Source organism: Hemitrygon akajei, chromosome 30 (genome assembly GCF_048418815.1).
Source record: "Hemitrygon akajei chromosome 30, sHemAka1.3, whole genome shotgun sequence".
Lineage (NCBI taxonomy): Eukaryota > Metazoa > Chordata > Chondrichthyes > Myliobatiformes > Dasyatidae > Hemitrygon > Hemitrygon akajei.
In genome coordinates this window covers 34,065,796-34,086,522 of record NC_133153.1, presented here as the reverse complement: position 1 = coordinate 34,086,522, position 20,727 = coordinate 34,065,796, and the positions used below count along the sequence as shown (strand labels likewise).

Genomic DNA, 20,727 nt, shown 5'->3' with positions numbered 1-20,727 from the left:
CTGACTGCCTGTGGGAGGAAGCTGTTTAGTAGCCTTGTGGTTTTAGTTTTGATGCTCCTGTAACGTTTACCTGATGGCAGAAGAACAAACAGTTCATGGAGAGGGTGTGAGGGGTCTTTAATGATGTACCGTGTCTTCTGGAGACATCGACTCTGAAAGAGGTCTTGGACAGAAGGTAGGGAGACCCCAATAAGCTTCTCTGCTCCCCTAACCACCCTCTGCAAGGCTTTTTTTGTCAGCAGCACTGCAGCTGGAGTACCAGGTTGTAATGCAAAAGGTCAGCACACTCTCAACCACGCCTCTGTAGAATGTAGTTAAGATGTTAGTGGGGAGTGATGCTTGTTTAAGCTTTCTCAGAAAGTGCAATCTCTACTGGGCTCGTTTCACAATCCCAGTGGTGTTCCTGGACCAGGTGAGATTGTCTGAGATCTGCACCCCCAAGGAACTTGATGTTTTCCACTCTCTCCACTGTGGAGCCGCTGATACTGAGGGGCGTGCTCAGGCTGAGACCGTCTGAAGTCGACGTTAAGCATTAAGGTGTTGTCACTGCACCAGCTCTCTAGGTGTTTGACCTCCTCCCTGTACATTGTTTCATCATTTTTGCTGCTGAGCCCCACCACTGTGATATCATCAGCAAATTTAATGATCAGGTTCTCCTTGAATCTGGCTGCACAGTCATGCATTAGCAGTGTAAACAGCAATGGGCTAAGCACACAGCCTTGTGGGGATCCAGTGCTCAGTGTGATGGAGACAGAGATGTTCCTGCCAACACGGACTGACTGTGGTCTCTCTGTCAAGAATCCAGAATCCAGCGACACATGGCAGTGTTAAGGCCAAGCAGCGACAGTTTCTCCACTAGTCTCTGCGGGATGATGGTATTGAACGCTGAACTGAAATCAATGTACAGGATTCTGGCATAAGTGTCTTTGTTGTCCAAGTGAGAGAGAACTGTGTGCAGTGTGGTGGATATTGCGTCCTCTGTAGAGCGATTTGGATGATAAGCAAACTGTAGAGGATCCAGCGATGAGGGGAGGCTGGCTGTGATATGAGGCTTGACAAGCCGTTCAAAACATTTCATCACTATGGGGGTCAGGGCAATGGGACGGTAATCATTCAGACAGGCTACAACTGATTTCTTTGCTACAGGGATGATTGTGGAGGTTTTGAAGCATCTGCGGACAATGGCTTGACTAAGGGAGATGTTGAAAATGTCTGTCAGGACATCTGCTAATACATCAGCACATTCCTTGAGCACACGTCCAGGGATGTTGTCGGGACCTCCCGCTTTTCGTGGGTTAACCCTGGCAAGGGTCCTCTGTGTTTGCTCTTTTTAAAAAAAATTTTTTTTATTGAATTTTCAAATGGTTACAGAAGGAAAAAAATTATCAACCCTTCCCCCCTCCCCTTAACCCCTCCCCCCAACATATCCCTGTAGAAAGAGAAAAAAAAAGAGAAAAAAGAAAGAAAGAAAGAAAGAAAGAATGCTTGGATATCAGAAGAGCCCCACAAGCTCCATGGAGTTCATAATAGCTTTAGTATATATATTTACTTCTTTCCCCAAATAACCAATAATTTTATCTTTGGAGCACCTATATATTTAATCCTATCCTTTGTAAATAAGGGTGCCAAATTTTCAGAAATATTTCATATTTATCTCTTAAATTATAAGTATTTTTTTCAAATGGAATGCAGCTGAAAGCTATATCTATTTTCATTTTCTTAATGTATGTTAAAATTCTTTTTCTTTTCACCGGTCCATTAAGCCCATTAACATTAAAACTTTAAAAATTCAGTAAATTAGTCATTATTTTTAACAGGGTTACTCCAGTCTATAGTAATACCTAACTTTTCAACTTTCATAGTACCTTGGGGAATCTTTTTAAAATTCTCCATGTTGCTATGTGTCTCCCCCCCCCCCCCCCCCCCGATTGTCCAGGCAAAGAAAGAAAGATGAAAGAAAAATAGATTATAAAGAAAAAATAACAAAATACCCCCCTACTAATGTTGTGAATAAAAAAAAACACAACATTACCCCCTCCGTTGTACGGGTCATGGCAATCGCCAATTTTACTGATGTGAATCCCATAGCAATCGATCTGAAGTTCCCCCAGCTCCCCCGTAACATAAAAAAGTATATATATGAGAAGAAAAAATAATATCACTACTCTCGATTAATATTTCTCAAATTTTTACCTTTCTCCCCCTGTATCATATAATTAAGAATATATTTAAATATTCTTCTGTCCTTAAACATCCATCAACTCCATTCACTGTCCCTGTCTTCATCTTTAATCCATTTCATGTTTAAATCTTTGGCTGTGGTTAGCGAATATTTGGGAGTTCTTGTGCAAATTCTTCCGTATCCCGATAATCAGTAAAAGATCTTCTTTTTCCGTCATCCAAAAAAATTATCAGGGTTGCCGGGTGGCGCAATATAAATTTATAACCCTTTTCCCATAAAACTTTTTTTGCTGGGTTAAATTCCTTTTTTCTCTTCAAAAGGTCATAACTTATATCAGGATAGAAAAGAACTGTTTTCCCTTCTATCATCAATGGCCCGTTTCTCTTTCTGGCACGTTGGGCAGCCACCTTCAGGATCTTTTCTTTATCTTGATATCTTAAGCACTTTATCAAGATTGATCATGGGTTTTGATCAACTTGAGGTCTTGATCTTAAGGCTCTGTGAGCCCTTTCAATTTCAATTAACAGTTCCTTCTTCCAGTTCCAAAATTTCTGGAATCCATTTTTGAAAAAAATTTATTGGATCCTCTCCCTCTATACCTTCTTTAAGTCCAACAATCTTAATATTATTTCATCTGCTAAAATTTTCAAGTACATCCACTTTTTCCAACAATCATTTTCTTTCTGATGTCCAGGCAGAAATATTATCTTCCATTTTATTCACTCTATCAATGGTGTCTCCCATTGTTTCTTCCAAGTTTTTAATTTTCTTGTCCATTTTGTCCTGTCTTTTCATCATTTTATCATACATAATCTTCATATTTTTAATATCTTTTTTATTACTTTTAATACTTTTAATTTGTACATTATTTGCACCAAAGATTTTTTTATGTCTCTAATATCACCTCCAACCCTTCTTTGTTTGTCTCTTCATCTTCGTCTGATTTATCCAGAGAATCTGATTCCACCTCATATTGACTTTCACTTTCAGTTCCGATCATAGCTGGGATTTGTAGTTTGGGTTGCTCATGTTTGTGCATGCCCCTTCCTTCACGCATGCGCAATTCCTGTTGCTCTTTTTTTTTGGAAACGGTTGATGTTGCCGCAGTTTCCTGTTCTGTATCGCCAGAGGTAAAATGCACTTGAGCCAGAGGCTCTTTCATGGCGGCCGGCCTTGATTCTTTTCCAACTTGTATTGTCTTCAAAGTAGTAGTTTTCTTCTGCTTCTGTTTAGGAGACATATCTTAAGACAATCCTGAGTAGTTTATAAGTAATTTTTAAAAAGTACTTACTAACTTTTCTTCACAAACATTATTTTACTGTTCTTTTACGGGAGAGCTGGATTTCCACATCTCGATCCTACGTCATCACGTGACGTCCCCCCCGTGTGTACTCTGAATCAATGATTGGAGCCGGTTGGTCAGATGGTAAGAAGGGATTGGCTCTCCCCCTTGCTGTAGTGTTTGATGCTTCGAAGCGTGCAAAGAATTTGTTAAGCCTGTTAGGAAGAGAGGCGTCGCTGTCATCAGTTTTCTGCCTGATCTTGTAGTCTGTCAGAGCTTTAATTCCCTGCCACATCCGTCTGGTGTCACCTGTGTCACAGAAGTGTCCATGTATTTTGCCTGTGTAGGCATTTTTTGCTTTCCTGATTCCTAGTGAAAGCGCAGACCTGGCTGAGCGAAGCGTATTCCTGTCCCCCGATCTGTGGGCTGTGTCACGGGCCTTCAGTAGCGAACGCACCTCTGTTGTCATTTTTATAACCACGTGCAGTGAAGGTTTTCATCACAGCGACATCCTCCGTGCATTTAGCTATGTAGCTGATTACTGCCTCCGCATACTCCTCAATGTCTATATGGTCATCATAGGAGGCTGCTGTTTTGAATTTTGTTCATTACAAGGGGAGGATAATAATGATGATGATGACGTTGACTCAGGCCTGAGAGGCCAGCGTTGGGCATTTTCACGCCTTACAAAGCGCGGAACGAAAGACTGTGTGGCTCGCCACTCCTCACGCAGACATTTCGCAATATTTTTCTTTATTTTGCGAGGTTGAGTTGCAGATGGAAAGCGTACTCAGGAATGGCCCGTCTGCATTCGAACCTGGGAACCTCCGTTCCGGAGTCCAGCGCTGATGTTATTATGAGGATAATAAGATAACATAAACTTAACGTAAATTATACATAACTCACATTTGGTGGTCACTTTATTAGATTCTATGCACCTGCTCATTAATGCAAATATCTAATCATGTGCCAGCGACTCAATGCAAGAAAGCATGCAATCATGGTCAAGTGGTTTAGTTGTTGTTCAGAACAAAAGATCAAAATGGGGAAGAAAAAGTGACCTTGATAGTTGGTGCCAAACAGGGTGGTTTGAGTATCTCAGAAACCGCTAATCTCCTAGAATTTTCACCCAAAACAGTCCCTAGAGTTACACACACCAAATGTTGGAGGAACTCAGCAGGTCAGGCAGCATCTATGGAAGTAAACAGTCAATGCATCAGGCTGAGATCCTTCTTCAGGACTGAAAAGGAAGGGGGAGGATGCCGGAATAAAAAGGCAGTGGGGGAAGGGAAGGAGGCTAGCTAGAAGGGTTAGGTGAAGCTAGATGGGTTGTAAAGTCTCTAGAGTTTACAGAGAATGGTGTGATAAACAAAAAACATCCAGTGAACGGCAGTTCTGTGGGAGAAGACGCCTTGTTAACGAGAAAGGTCAGAGGAGAATGGCCAGGCAGGTTCAAGCTGACAGGAAAGCAACAATAACGTAAATAATGATGTGTTACAACAGTGGTGTGCAGAAAAGCATCTCTGAATGCACAACATGATAAACCTCGAAGTGGACGGGCTACAGCAGTAGAAAAACAAAAAGATACACTCAGTGGTGGCTTTATTTGTTTAGAAAGTACGAAGTAAAGTGGCCACTGAGTATACAGTACATGCCAAAGTCAATGACAGTTTTATTATCAAACTACATACAATATATGTCTCCATGTACTACTTTGAGATTCATTTTGTTGCAGGAAAATAAAGAAATACAATAGAATTTATGAAAAACTATGCATAAACAAAGACTGACAAACAACCGATGTGCAAAAGAAGACAAATTACACGAATAAAACAAAATAATACTGAGAATATGAATTGTAGAGTCCTTGAAAGTGAGTCTGTAAGTTATGGCATCAGTTTAGAGTTGTGGTGAATGAAGTTATCCATGCTGGTTCAGGAGCCTGATGGCTGTATGGTAATAACTGTCACTAAACCTCGGTGGTGTGGAATTTAAGGCTTATGTTTCAAAAACAACTTCCACCCCTCTGCAATCAGATTTCTGAATAGTCCATGAACCCATGAATGCTACTTTATTAATCCTTTTCTTTCACACTATTTATCTGTAATTTATATTATTTTCTATGTCTTTGCCCTCTGCTGCTATCACAACATAAAAAATTTTAGGACATAAAAGTCAATGAAAATACAGCTGATTCTGATCCTATCTGAACACGGATTCTGATCTGAACACGAATCTATCTACCCAGTTGACTTTAAAACTTTCCATCTGTTGGGCCGCTTACACTTATCAAACACTGGTATTGGGTTTAATTCTTCAGATACCAGTGAGGAATAAGGAGTTAAAAGAAACTTTGAGTGAACTTTTACAACAGGGTTGTTAACCTAGCTATAAGTGAAGGAAACTGAAGAGTTTAGTGCGAGTGCACTCGTGGCCAATAAATGTAGAGAGATGGGGGAGGATCATGGTGAGACACTGGGCAGATGGAGATTTCTCTGTCTCTCTGCACATTGGGTGCTCGTTGGATTTTTCTTTTAATAGGTTCTTTTGGGTTTTTTTTGTTTTGTGGCTGCCCGTAAGGAGATGAATCTCAAGGTTGTATCATGCACACATACTTTTATAATAAATGTACTTTGAACTTCAGAACTTTGATGTGCGGCTGAGTGCTTACCTGGAGAGTGGAAGGTCACTGAGGATTACAGTTCTGGGAATGTGAGGAGTTGCACTTCGGTAGGTCTAACCAGGATAGGTCTTACACAGTGAATGGCAGGGCACGGAGGAGTGTGGAAGAGCACAGGGATCTGGGAATACGGAATGAAAGTGGTGTCACGGGTAATCAGAGTGGTAAACAGCTTTTGCGGCACTGGCCTTCATAAGTCATGGCAGTGAGTACAGGAGTTTGTATGTTATGTTGAAGTTGTATAAGATGTTGGTGAGGCCTCATTTGGAGCGTTGTGTGCAGGGGTCACCTGTCTACAGGAGATCTATCAATAAGATTGAAGGAGTGCAGAAAACATGCACAAGGATTTACTGGGACTTGAGGATCTGAGTTATCGGAAAAGGTTTGATAGGACTTTATTCCCTGGAACGTAGGAGAGTGAGGGAGATTTGATAGAAGTGTACAAAGCTATGAGGGTATAGATAGGGCAAATGCAAGCAGGCTTTTTCCACTGAGGTTGGGTGAGACTGAACTAGAGGTCATGGGTTGAAGGAGAAAGGTGAAATAATTAAGGGGTACACGAGGAGGAGCTTTTTCATTCTAATGCCTGTATACTGTTTCTCCTCTGCCCCCTCGAAACAAAGGCTACGATCAAAATTTGCAACCTTCTTAATTTTAAATGGGAGAGGGATACCAAATGTGTTATTCATCTTCTCAAAAGTTTGATTGCCAGTAAAGAGTGTCTTATGAGGAGAAGCTGAATGAGCTAGGACTGAGTGAAGGAGGATGGGAGGTGACTTGATAGAGCCAGCTCCTTCTTCCCAGAGCAGAGGCCGTAATTCTAAAGAGATCGGAGGAAAGTCTGGGGGGGGGGGGGGTGGTCAGAAGTAGTTTTTCACAGAGAGAGTGGTTGGGTGTGTGGAATGCACTTAAAGGGATGGTGGCATAGGCAGAAACATTAGAGACATTTAAGAGACTGTTAGATAGGCACGAGCATGAAAGAAAAATGGAGGAGGGAAGGGTTAGTTAGATGTTGGAGCAGGTTAAAAGGTCAGCACACCAACATGGGCTCAAGGGCCTGCACTGTACTGTACTGTTTATTTAGAAAGAAAAAGAATTACCGGCATGAATTGTCACCAGCAGCCAGCCTGACTGAGGTGTCAGTTTGAATGTTGCTCTGAGAAAGGACAAGTTTCGACAGCAGGAATTATCACCAGCTGCGAAGTCAATTCACTTGATGGTGCGGAGTGCACACAACCAGCCTCGAGCTTATTTTAAGTAGCAGTCTATTTCTGGCCTCTCCTCTTCGATTAGAGGCCACAGCAATTGTTCCCCTCTCACTTGGTTTGACATTCCTGCAGAGAGTCTATTGATTACCAGCTGCAACGCCTTGAAAATCTGCTCCAGCTCATGGTCCCTGTAATTTCTCAGCCTATGACAGGTGTTGCTGAAAGTTGGCACGAATATTCTTTGAACCACAGCTCATCAAAGCAGGGGAGTTAACTGCAGTTTCAGGCCTGCACAGGCAGGCACCGCCCATTTTCCACCCGGCTAACTGGAGTCCCTACCATTCGTTCCCAACTCGTCACCTGCAGCCTATTTAAACCCCTGTCCTTGTTCACTCATTCAAACCAGCCAGCCTCAACCAATCATTTGCTCCTAGCCTTCAGTTTCCTTGTTGTATTGTCCTATTGTATTGTCCTTGTGGCTTGTAATTTTGCAGTTTGTTATTAAAATGATAGCTCACTGCTAAATCATCTCAGCTGCTCTGCATTTGGACCAAGCCTCCTCTACATTTCTTGACACATAAGATCTGATCGCAGATTCCAGGAGTTGAGGAGTAGGGTCAGTCCAAGGGATATGTTGAGCGACCTGGAATCAGACTCTTTGGCTCTATGTGCATGCAGGAGGCAGAAAGGGTGAGTGACACTCCCAATCCCCAAGAGGAATTCTACAACTTCAATGTTCTTTGGTGCTTGGAAAGATGCACTAAACAAGCCCAGGAATGTTCTGTTTGCTGCAGATTTCCAAAGCCCACGCTACAGTTTATAGGAGAGCCAAACAAGCACAGTTAGGAGGCAACCTCAGAGGCATTAAGTAGGAGCTGGCCAACATTGTTTTGAAGGGAACACTAGCAAGGATGATGGCAGAGCAACACTGATTGGAGTGTCTGAGAATAATTCGGAGGACACAGGATCGGTTTGTCCCAAAGAAGAAGTATTCGAAAGGGAAGATGAGCAACCATGACTGACAAGAAAAGTAAAAGACAGCATAAAAGCAAAAAAAAGAGGGCATACAATGTTGCAAAAACTAGTGGGAAGCTGGAGAGTTAGGAAGCTTTTAAAAACAACAGAAGGTATCTCAAAACACAATAAGAGGTGATAATATTCTAAAAATGAAAGGGTTAACATATGAGGATTGTTTAATGGCTTCGGGACTATACCCGCTGGAATTTAGAAGGGTGAGGGGGATCTGATTGTAACCTACTGAATATTGAAAGGCCCAGATAGAGTAAACATAGAGAGAATGTTTCCTATAGTGAGAGACACTAGGAGCAGAGGGCACAGCCTCGGAACAACAGGATGTCCCTTTAGTACAGAGAAGAGGAAGAATTTCTTTCGCCAGAGGATGGTACATATGTGGGATTCACTGCCACAGATGGCTGTAGTCAAATCATTGGGTATATTTATAGAGGAGATTGATAGAGTGTCAAAGGTTATGGGGAGAAGGCAGGAGAGCGGGGGTTTGAGAGAGAAAATAAATCCCCCATGATTGAATAGCAGAGATACTCGATGGCCCAAATGGTCTAATTTTCTCCTATTCCTTACATGGTGTCGTAGCAGCAACGTCAAACGTGCGTGGATCAACAACTGATGTCACTGCTGTGAGCTCCACAGCCTCTATGCACAAATTCGTCACAGGTACAGTTCGAAGTTGCCATAAGGACAGTATGGGCTTGGAAGCTCCATCCAGTTTGGGTGGCAAAGTTACTATCCAATCATGTTAATAGTAAAATCACTCACAACATGACTGAATGTTTTGGCCAGTGGCATGGTAGCGCAGTAGTAAGCGCATTGCTTTAAAGCAATCACTGGCAGGGTCCAATTCCCACTGTTGTCTCTAAGGAGCTTGTATTTTTTTTTAGTTTTTTTTATTTAGATATAATATACAGCATTGTAACAGGCCATTGTGACCCAAAAAGCCTGTGCTGCCCAAATGCACCCAAGTGACCAATTATATAGGAGGAAATCAGAGCACCCAGAAGAAACCCATGCTGTCACAGTCACAGTTAATGGCAGGAATCAAACGTGGGTCATAAGAGTCATAGAGCAGTACAGCTCAGAAACAGGCCCTTTGGCCCATCTAGCCTGTGCCAAAACCATTTAACTCCCACTGACCTGCACCAGGACCATAGCCCTCCATGCCCCTACTATAAAATGTACCGATCCAAACTTCTCTTAAACATTGAAATCGTGCTCGCGTGGCACTGTAATGCATTATGCCAGCGTGCTGCCCCGTGACCATGTGGATTTCCTCCAGGTGCCCTGGTTTCCTCCCACATTGCAAAGACATTCAGGTGAGTAAGTTGTGGGCGAGCTAGCTTGGAACCAGGAGTATAGCAACACTTACAGACTGCCTCCAACACAACCCTCGCTGATTTGATTTGACACAAATGATGCACTTCACTGAATGTTTTGATATAGATGAGACAAATAAAGCGAATCTTTCTTTTAAAGAGAAATGCGTTGCGTTTCCTTTCCAAGTCAGAGATTCCTACTCTTTGCGCTATTGGCAGGGAACCAATCTGACTCGGGAAGCTTGAGCGGCTTCAGGCTTCTCAATGAATATGTAATCACTGCTGGCAGCAGGGCACCCTGACAAGCTTCGGGTATCGCAAGCACACAGCCCTGCTGACGGGTCTGCACAGAATGTTAACCAACATCATACACACCAGCAGCTCACTGGCACGCTGCAAGGAGCGCGGATTGACACTGATCTCTCATCCACAAATTAGACCATTTGCACCCATCAATCAGTCTGGCTCCCAATGGAATATTCACAGATCAACGGTTTGTAAAGCATTATTTGCATTTGCTGAATGTGTAACTCCTCTATTCCAGCTGTTTGAGAGTCACTAACGATCCTGAGTATGATTGAAAAATTGTAATTTATTTTCGTTTTAATTCTAAGGGCAGGGATAGTGAACATAGAATGTATTTTGTTTTAATGAAACACAGTGTGGAAGAGGCCCTACTGGCCCCTCAAGTCACACTGCCCGGCAATCCCCCTATCCTAGCTTAATCACAGGACAATTTACAATGACCAATTAACCTACTGTCTTTGAACTGTGGGAGGAAACTGGAGCCATGGGGACATCATAGAAACTCCTTATCAGCAGCAGCGGGAATTGAACCGGGGTCACCTGTGCTGTAAAGCGTTGTGCTAACCACTATACTAAAATGCCACTCCATTAAAGTACAGTACAGGCCCTTTGGCCCACAATGTTGTGCTGAGCTGGGGCCTCTTCAGTCTATAGTTCCCTTGGTCACCAGTGCAAGGTTGGCATGGTGGCATAAGGGCTGCACCGTAGCATAAGGTAGCAGTTAGCATAGCGCTTTCAGCGCCAGTGATCAGGGTTCAAACGCCGTGCCTATCAATAAGGAGTCTGTACATTTCCATCAGGCTCTCTGTTTCCCTCCCACATTCCAACAACATATAGGTTAGGGTTAGGAAGCTGCCGGCATGCTACATTGGCTGCACTTGGGGTCTGCCCCCAGCACATCCTCGGACTGTGTTGGTCATTGATGCAAACAACGCATTTCACTGTTTCAGTGTCTACGTGACAAACAAAGTTGACGCCCAGTTACGAGGATGACCTCCTGTGATCTCTCAATTGACCTCGTCGTGGCCCCGGCTCCTTATTTGTCCGCCTGCTCCTCACTTTCTTTGTCACTACAACACTAATTCTGCTTTCTGTTTTCTTTTTCAACATAACTATTTATAGAATAATTCAAGTGGCTCGGTGGCTCGGTGGCGCAGTGGTTAGCAGAATGCTTTACAGTACCAGTGACCTGGGTTCAATTCCCACTGCTGCCTGTAAGGGGGTTGTAGGTTCTCCTCGTGACCTCCCACAGTTCAAAGGTGTACCATTTGGTAGGTTAGTTGGTCATTGTAAATTGTCCCAGGACTAGGCTAGGATTAAATTGGGGCTTGCTGTGTCGCGTGGCTTGACGGACCAGAAGGGCCTATTCCAAGCTGTATCTCAATAAATAAAACAGTGAATGAATAATCTGTGTGAATTTCACACAAAACATAAAAGCTCAAATTATTATTGTTACTGTATCTCGATAGATATGACAATAATAAACCGAAAGCAATAAAGCACACAACAGTGTGTACTAGAATGATACAACAGTGTGTACTAGAATGATACAACAGTGTGTTGCCAACAGCTGTTTCAAAGTAGATTATCAAAGTACATATGTAGAACATAGAAACATAGAAAACCGACAACACAATACAGGCCCTTCGGCTCACAAAGTTTTGCTGAACATGTCCCTACCTTAGAAATTACTAGCTTACCAATAGCCCTCTATTTTTCTAAGCTCCATGTACCTATCCAAAAGTCTCTTAAAAGACCCTATTGTATCCACCTCCACCACCGTTGCCGGCAGCCCATTCCACACACTCACCACTCTCTGAGTAAAAAATTTACCCCTGACATCTCCTCTGTACCTGCTCCCCAGCATCTTAAACCTGTGTCCTCTTGTGGCAACCATTTTAGCCCTGGGAAAAAGCCTCTGACTATCCACACGATCAATGCCTCTCATCATCTTATACACCTCTATCAGGTCACCTCTCATCCTCCGTCACTCCAAGGAGAAAAGGCCGAGTTCACTCAACCCGTTTTCATATGCTACCCTGAGATTCAATTTCTTGCAGGCATTCAGAGTAAATACAAAGAAATACAATAGAATCAAAACTACGCACAAACAAAGACTGACAATTAATGTGCAAAAGAAGACAAGCGCAAAAATAAATGAATAAATAAAGAGGTAGATGGATAGAGAAAGAAATAAATAATAGTGAGAACATGAGTTGTCAAGTCCTCGAAAGTGAGTCCATAGTTTGTGGAATCTGTTCAGTGTTGAGGTGAGTGAAGTTATCCACACTGGAACCTAATGATTGGAGGGTAAAAACTGATCCTGAACCTGGTGGTGTGGGACCTCAGGCTCCCGTAATTCCATCCCAATGGCAGCATTGAGAAGAGAGCATGGCCTAGATGGTCCTTGATGGTGGATGCTGTTTTCTTGTGGTTTACTGTCATAAACAAGGAGATTCAGCTACTCTTTTCTTGTGTTCTGTGTAAGTTTCTCAATTGGTGCATTGCAATCTGGACATGGCTGGATCTACTCCAGGGAAAAATAAACAGCTGGAAGAAGTCACGACATTCCGTGATCTGATTTCTGGAGAAAATAGTTGCACTTCTAGTCACTCACATATTTAGATCTGACGTGAGGAGAAGATATCAGAGAGGGCTGTTGATCTGTTGCTTTCTGACACTAGCAGAGGTTGCCTCCCCCAGATCTTTACGTCACAGGCTGAGAATGACAGATGCACCTCGACCCAAAATGTCAACCGTCCCTCGGTCTCCACAATGCTGCCAGAACCTCTAAGTCCCTCCAGCAATTTGAAGCTTTGCTAGAGAATGAAAGATCATTGAGGAAGTGTGCAGAATCACATCAATGGTCTCATTGAAGGATGGAGCCAATTCTAGGAGCAATTCTTGCTTCCACTATCTGCACTTTAAATTTATAACTTATGTTCCTCTGTATAAGCAACAATTAACCATAGAATCATAGAACATTACAGCACAGTAAGGCCCTTCAGCCCTCCATGTTGTGCCAACCCATATAATCCTTGAAAAAAAGTACTAAACCCACACTATCCCATAACCCTCTATTTTTCTTTTATCCATTTGCCTGTCCAAGAGGCTCTTAAATACCTCTAATGTTTTAGCCTCCACCACCATCCCTGGCAAGTAATTCCAGGCACTCACAACCCTCTGTGTAAAAAACTTACTCCTAATGTCTCCCTTAATCTTCCCTCCCTTAATTTTGTACATATGCCCTAAATTCTGGTGTATCCACGATTGTAATACATGCCTGGGTAATAAATGGACTTTCAACTTTGAATATGCAACATGCAAGGGGGCAGTTTCTGTGTAGTGAACTCCCAGAAACAACTATAATGACTGTTTAATCTGTCTTTAGTATCTCTTATTTGCTGGCAAGTCCTGAAGGTTTGTATAAAATACAATCACTATGAGCTAGGGTTTTTCTCTTTGAAGCGAAGGAGGATAAGAGCTGACGTTTGTAAGATAAGCGACACTGATGGATTGGACACATCTTTTCTCCCAGGGAAGAAATGGCTAATACAAGAGGGCATAATTTTAAGATGATTGGAGGAAAGTATAGGGAGAGATAGAGCTAGGGTTTTTCACAGAGGGTGGATAGGTTCATGGAAATTCCTTCCAGGGGTTGGTAGCAGATGTATATAGATTAGGGACATGTAGGAAACTCTTAGATAGGAACATGAATGAAAGAAAAATGGAAGGCTATGTTGGAGAGGAGGATTAGATTCAGTTTGGAGTAGGTTAAAAGGTTGGCACAACATCGTGGGCTGAAGAACTATGTTGTACTCCTCTATGTTCTATCAAAGGTCAAGCATCAACTTTATTCACCATATACATTGACATGTTTTAGGAATTTGCTGTGGTGTGTTGGCGTGACATGCAGCAAACTATTATACAGAATGAAGAATTACATAAGGACAAAGTTAAAAGTGAAAATATGGAATAAAATGTACAGAAATACATAAATACCATATACAATTTTAAAAGATGGCTTAAAGTGTTTACAGTGCAATGCAGTGACTGAGTTTATAGATGGGGTGGGAGGGGGCTAACTAGGACAGTTGATCAGGTTAACTGATTGGGGAGAAAATTTTCAAGATGGCGTGAAGTGCACCTTCAGGGTGTGGCTCTCTGGCTCTGCGGATGACCCATTTCCTCGCCGGTGTCGACAAATGGAGCGTCGTGGGTGCGGCTGTCCGAGGCCTCTGCACTCGAGCTCCTTCAATGGTGCGGGAGAGTTTGCTGCTGATTCTCGAGTCGGGGGAGCTCTAAAGAGATGCTGCAGACTGGAACATTGAAACAGCGAGCCGCTGACCTCCCCTTTCGCTGTGGCAGAAGTGACGCCCCTCGCTCCTTCATTTAGAGAGAGAGAGAGAGAGGGCCGGTTTTGGATGGACTCTAGATCATGGTCTGTTTGGGGATTGGTGGGTGGGGGGAGCTGACACTTTCTGCTGGAATAAGTGGGAGAGTGGTAATGATTCGCTGCTTTTTGTGCATGGGAGGATGAGTGGGGTGCTTTGGGGTTCCACATTTTTCTGTCATTCATTCTTTGGGGTTTTTCTTCTGTTTTGTGGATGTCTGTGAAGAGCAAGACTTTCAGGTTGTACAGTCAGTACATTCTCTGATTTTCAATGGAAAATTTAACCATTGAAGTGCAAACACGAGGAAATCTGCAGATGCTGGAAATTCAAACAACACACACAAAATGCTGGTGGAACGCAGCAGGCCAGGCAGCATCTATAGGGAGAAGCGCTGACGAAGAGTCTCGGCCCAAAACGTCGACAGCGCTTCTCCCTATAGATGCTGCCTGGCCTGCTGTGTTCCGCCAACATTTTGTGTGTGTTGTAACCATTGAAGTGTTTATTTTACATCCTGTAGGTTGAGTTAATCCTAAATTAATGTGTCTTTAAAAACATCTTGATAGTTTTATAGTGTAATATTAGATTTTACCATGATGATAAAGGTTCCGTTGCAACGGGCAGCACTAATATTCATCATTTTGATTCCATAGGGGGGATGTGATCACAGATGTTTCATCCAGCACGCCCCAGCAGAAGGCTGGGAATAAGGAGATCACGGGACCACGAGCAAGGCACCCTGATGTACCCGACTGGAAACTTAATGCCACGCTAACAGCAAGGATACGGTAAGGAGCTGCCTCCTGCGACAGGTGATTCTTCCAAGCTTTCCCGGTTCTGAAGGGACTGACGGCCACAGTTGCTGGAATACGGAGCACAGGGTGGGCTACTGGAGGAACTCAGAGGGTCAGGCAGCGGAGGTGTGTGGAGGGAAGTGGACAGGTGATGATTAGGGTTGAGGCTCTTCATCTGCATTGAAAGAGTAGAGGGAGATATTTGCACTGTTGCTGTCTCTGCCCTTCCCTCCCCCAGCTGACTCCATCTACCAATCACCTCTCCTCTCCTCCTTGCCTGTCAGCTTTCCTTATGCAGGGAATGGGCAGGATCATGTACAAGCAGAAAGGATTCGTTCTAGTCTGGCATTGCCATCATGGGCCTGTTCCTGCACCATACTGTTCTAAGTTCTACGTTGTCTTGTCTCAACCCTTCCCTCGACCCTTTCGGTCCTGACTCGAAACGACAACTGTCCCTTTCCCTCCACAGATGCAGCCTGATCCACTGGGCTCCCCCAGTAGCCTGTTCCTCATCCCATACCTCACTATGCTAATTCAAGGGTTCGAATGGGTGGTGCCTCCCCATCCAAGGGACTGTAACTCTGTAGTTCTGTCACATGGGGTTCCTTCGGCTACTCCAGTTTCAAAGTCATGGATGGATAAGTCAGATGACCCACCATAAATGACTCTTTTGTGTAGGTCAGTAACAGCCAAGAATCGAAAGGGAAGGTGACCATCATGTGTGAGAGAGAACAAGTTTCAGGTAGCACAGGGGAAATGGGACTATTAGAATTAGTCCCTGGGAGGGCATAGATCTGATGGGTCGAATGGTCTCCTTCTGTGCTATTATACAAGCAGTCCCCAGGTTATGACAAGGTTACATTCCTGAGACCTGTTCGTAATCCAAACAAACCTCATTTTAAGCAACACACACAAAATGCTGGAGGAATTCAGCAGGAGAGGCAGCATCTATGGAAAAGAGTAAACAGTCAACAGGACTTAAACAGACGATGTTTCAAGCTGAGATCCTTCATCGGGACTTTTGTGTCTGTCATGCCATTTAAGTTTGAAATGAACATTAAGTTTGTATGGAGGGTGGGGGTAGGGTTACAGGAGCAGCAGTGATGGGAGAGCGCACAGAACATCAAGGGCGGCCAACAGCCAGCAACCCTGACACAGTGAGTGAGTCTTGTCTGCACCCCGGGTCCACTCAGCTTGATGCAGACTGGTGCATTTGAGGGCAGGGGTCAGGAGCTGGGAAACGGAAACCTCCAGAAGTGCCCCGTTCCCACCGTTGAGAAGGTATCTGCACCTGGCAAGTCCGTCCCCATCCATCCTGCCAGTCAGCTAAGTATTCATTCATATGCACAGGTCACAAAATCAGGTGTTTGCAACCCGGAAAGGACATAATTGTTACTTTCCAATTTTGTATTCCAATGTCCTCACCTCTACTACAAAATATAAACAATGGAAGCAGCATAGGCCATACTTTTCATCAAGTCAATCAATATTGATACAACCCTTGCTCTCAACTCCTTTGTCCTGCCCACTCCCCAAAAATCAGGGGTTCCCCAGCTTTTTTATGCCATGGAAAGACCCCTACCATTAGCCAAGGTGTCCATGGACCTAGATATCCCCAGATATTCTGAAGGTCTTTCCCTGTCGAGAATGTATATACAGCGTAAAGCAGCAAACTTCAGATGCTGGAGATTTGAGAGGAAATATAATAAAATATAATAGCCTCTGTGGAAAGGGAAACTGGGTAAATATTTCAGATTAATGATCCTTCATCAGAACTATGAAGGTGAGAAAACAGTATGATTTAAATAATGGAGAGAACCCAGGGGATATCTGCTCAGTATGGAGCTCCTCATATTCAGTTTTCTTTCTATACCCTTTGGTCATTTCCTTTGTTGTCTCTTTCTTTTTCAATATTTTTATTGATTACTTACAAAAAAGAACACAGAGTACAGGAGGATGTGTATCATATGTCAATTACACTGTATGTGAATCACACTTATAGTTTCATTACCCCATATTCATGTAAATTAAATTGAATTGTAATATTGAAAAGTAATAATTTTATTATTATACAAAAAAAATCTAAACCCACTATGGAGAAAAGCTGTTTGGTAAAGAAAGAAAAAGGGGAAAAAAATCCTTATATAGTAAAACATATGATTAGCCAACATCTGTACTTGATAACAAATCAAAGATTTTGAAAGTAATTCAAAAAAGGTCCCCACAATGTTAGAAAGTCTTGTCTTGATTCAGAATTTGCGCAACAAATCTTCTCTAAATTTAAGCATGACATAACATTGCTCAGCCATTGATCATGAGTAGGCGGAGCAACATCCTTCCACCTAAGCAACAATGCGCTCCGAGCTATAAGGGAAATAAAAGCCAGAATGTGCAAATCAGGTGTCTCCAAGATAATATCTTTTCCTCCAACAATACCGAATAAGGCAGTCAAAGGGTTTGGTTTAAAAATCTTTGTTGTCTCTTGAGATTAAATTTATTCTGGTACATTCCATAAATAAAGGCAGGCCACTATCAACATAATGGTTCTCGTTGTTTGTGGCTGTGGCAGGGGAGTACTTTTTTGTGTTTTGTATTCTATTTCTTGCACTTCATTTGCAGCTCAGTTTTAGATTATCCACTTGTGGCCCTACGTGAGGTGGAATGCAGTGACTCCAGTGCAGACAGCTAATTCATTTGAGTTTTCCATTAATTATGCCTGAGGTGCATTTTCAATAGAATGGAGCAGCCAAAACACTTATTTAATCAGCAAAATAAATAGAGAATTATAATAAGCACGTCCGGTTTATCATAAGTTATCGGTAAAGGCTGTGCAGTATTCTTGCAGGTTTTGTAGGCTTCTTCAGCCTCTTACTTTTCCCACCTATCACCTTCCAGCTTCTTACTTCATCCTTCCCCCCCCCCCCCACTTCACCTGCCAGTCTGTACTCCTTCCCTGCCCCGCACCTTCTTCCTCTGACTTCTTCCCCCCTCCTTTCCAGTCCCGATGGAATGGTCTCAGCTCAACTTATTCCCTTCATTGATGCTACCCGTCCACTGAATTCCTCCAGCATTTTGTCCGTGTTGCTTTCATTACACTGCCTGATATATCAAACAGAATTCCAGCTGCATGGCGACAAAGGCTATGTGCGCGGGCGCATTTCAGTCACCGTGCTGCCACGCAGCTTAGAGGGAACAGTGGTTGCTCTAGATTTTCAGCACCTGCAGATTATTTTGTGCTTGTGCAGTGTTATTGCACACCTCCCAAAGGATATACCTGACAGGAGTTGTGAAAGTGAGGTATTTAGAGTGGCAAGGACCACTGGGACTAGATTGCACAGCAGATTGAGGAGAGTTGTAATTTATGTAAAAAGGGAGGATTAAGAGAAAGCAGCAATAAGAAGAATGACACTGAAAAGGTGACTATGTCAGTTCTGCAGAGACGTGTATGCAGATGTGCAAGGCATTAGAAATATGTTTTGAGAAAATGGATTCACTAATTAAAATGGAATGATACATAGGAGACTGCTTAAAAAGGTTGAAAATTAAAATCAATTTAGTCTCCTGAACTGAAGGATGAAAGGAGAGGATAGAGGTAAGTTGTTTTATAAAATTTGCTAAGCCATGGAAAGATTTGTTTTTTGTCGAAAATTTGTACTGGCACCACTTTACCTTCAATTTATTTAAGTAATCTGAATAAAAGGTGCTAATGAAGTTTACTGCGATAGCTAGTATAACATGTTCAGATATGGAGAGCCGCAGGTGGGCTGAAGTTGTAAATTAACATTGCGATTCTGGCTTCTTCCCTCTCCCATTCTGACTTACTGAATGCCCGTTACGCATTTGGTGTTTGGGGCAGAAAGGAAGGTCCTCTATCTCTGGTGATATTCAGGGCTTCCTTCATCATGTTAGTACCTTCCTCGTAGTTTTCACTACTGTCAGTCATGCAAGTCCTGGGTGAAGACTCAGGAATACCTTCACACTCAGATGTAGAAGGATTCTTCGTTGCTGCAACAGTTGTGTTTGACCAGTCAGGACTGTTGGCCCTAAGCTGAACCCCCAAACCAGGAGGACTGGGTAGACCACTCTTAGTCTGGCCTTTACCCTTTGACCTGTTTGGCATGGGTAACCCTACCAGGATCCAAAGCATAAAGCTCTGACTGCAGCCAACTTAGCCCTCTGGGTCACTGAGGCATGCAAGTCTCCAAACCACAACAAGGTTGTTGTCCTCTTGGAGGCCTCTCCATTCCAGTCTCAATGAAGGGTCTTGGTCCAAAGCATCGACAGTTTATTCCCCTCACAGATGCTGCTTGACCGACTGAGTTCCTCCAACATTTTGTGTGTGTTGCTCTGGATTCCCAGCATCTGCAGAATCTCTTGGGTTTATTATAACATTACCCACCTCCACGTGGTCCAACTATCAAACAAATGTAGAAAACAGGAGCAGAAATAGGCCAATTGGTCATTTGTGTCTGTTCTGCCATTCCCTATTCTTCTATATTTCCTTCCAATCCATCATATCACAAAGTAATCTCTTGTCCCCAATAATTTTCCTTGTAACCTGTATTCCTCACATTCCCATCAATCACACCTACCCCAGCTTCATATAATCACCTAATTTGCCGTGAAGATTAGCTTTGTTTGTCACATGTATATCAAAACATCCTCCCCCTTCCCCCCCCCCACCCCCATGGACTGCTTGTCTTGCTAAGTTCCACCAGTATTTTGAGCATGCTGCTCAAGATGTCCAGCATCCCTTGTCAAGGAGAGAAGCAGGTTAGTTTCAGGAGCAGATTCCCCATTCTGGCTCCCCTCTTACTACTTCTCTTTTCCTCACCTGCCTATCACCTCCCTCTGATTCCCTTCTCCTTCCCTTTTCTCCATGGTCCACTCTTCTCTGCTATCAGATTCATTCATCTTCAGCTCTTTACCTCTTCCACCTAGCCCCTCCCAACTTCTCACTTTATGCCCTTCACCCACCCACCCACCTTCTCATTCACCTGGTCTCACCTACCGTCCTCCATCTTGTACTCCTTCCTGTCCTCTCAGCCTCTTACTCTGGCTTCTTCCTCTTTCCCTTCCAGTCTTGGTCTGAACCATAGACTGTTTATTGCCCTCTAGGGATCAATTAAATCCCTTGCTTACATAAAGCTCACATAGGGAACAGTGTACTTGGCAATAGTAAATATAATGACAAAGTGTAAAACAGTAGAATGATGTAAAGTGAAAACTAAGATAGTGTAATAGACAATAGACAGTAGGTGCAGGAGTAGGCCATTCGGCCCTTCTAGCCAGCACCGCCATTCACTGTGATCATGGCTGATCATACACAATCAGTACCCTGTTCCTGCCCTCTCCCCATATCCCTTGACCCCGCTATCTATAAGAGCTCTATCTAACTCTCTCTTGAATGCATCCAGAGACTTGGCCTCCACTGCCCTTCTGGGGCAGAGCATTCCACATATCCACCACTCTCTGGGTGAAAAAGTTTTTCCGCATCTCAGTTCTAAATGGCCTACCCCTTATTCTTAAACTGTGG

The 20,727-nt window shown here is 43.2% G+C and overlaps 1 protein-coding gene across 1 annotated transcript in view; it reads left to right on the top strand.

Moving 5' to 3' along the window:
* Positions 1 to 20,727, top strand: part of st8sia2 (ST8 alpha-N-acetyl-neuraminide alpha-2,8-sialyltransferase 2) — a 65,644-nt gene that overhangs the window by 14,895 nt on the left and 30,022 nt on the right. Inside the window, exon 3 of the mRNA XM_073032574.1 lies at positions 15,051 to 15,185. Coding sequence (XP_072888675.1) covers positions 15,051 to 15,185 — 135 coding nt within the window. The remainder of the gene's footprint in view (positions 1 to 15,050; positions 15,186 to 20,727) is intronic.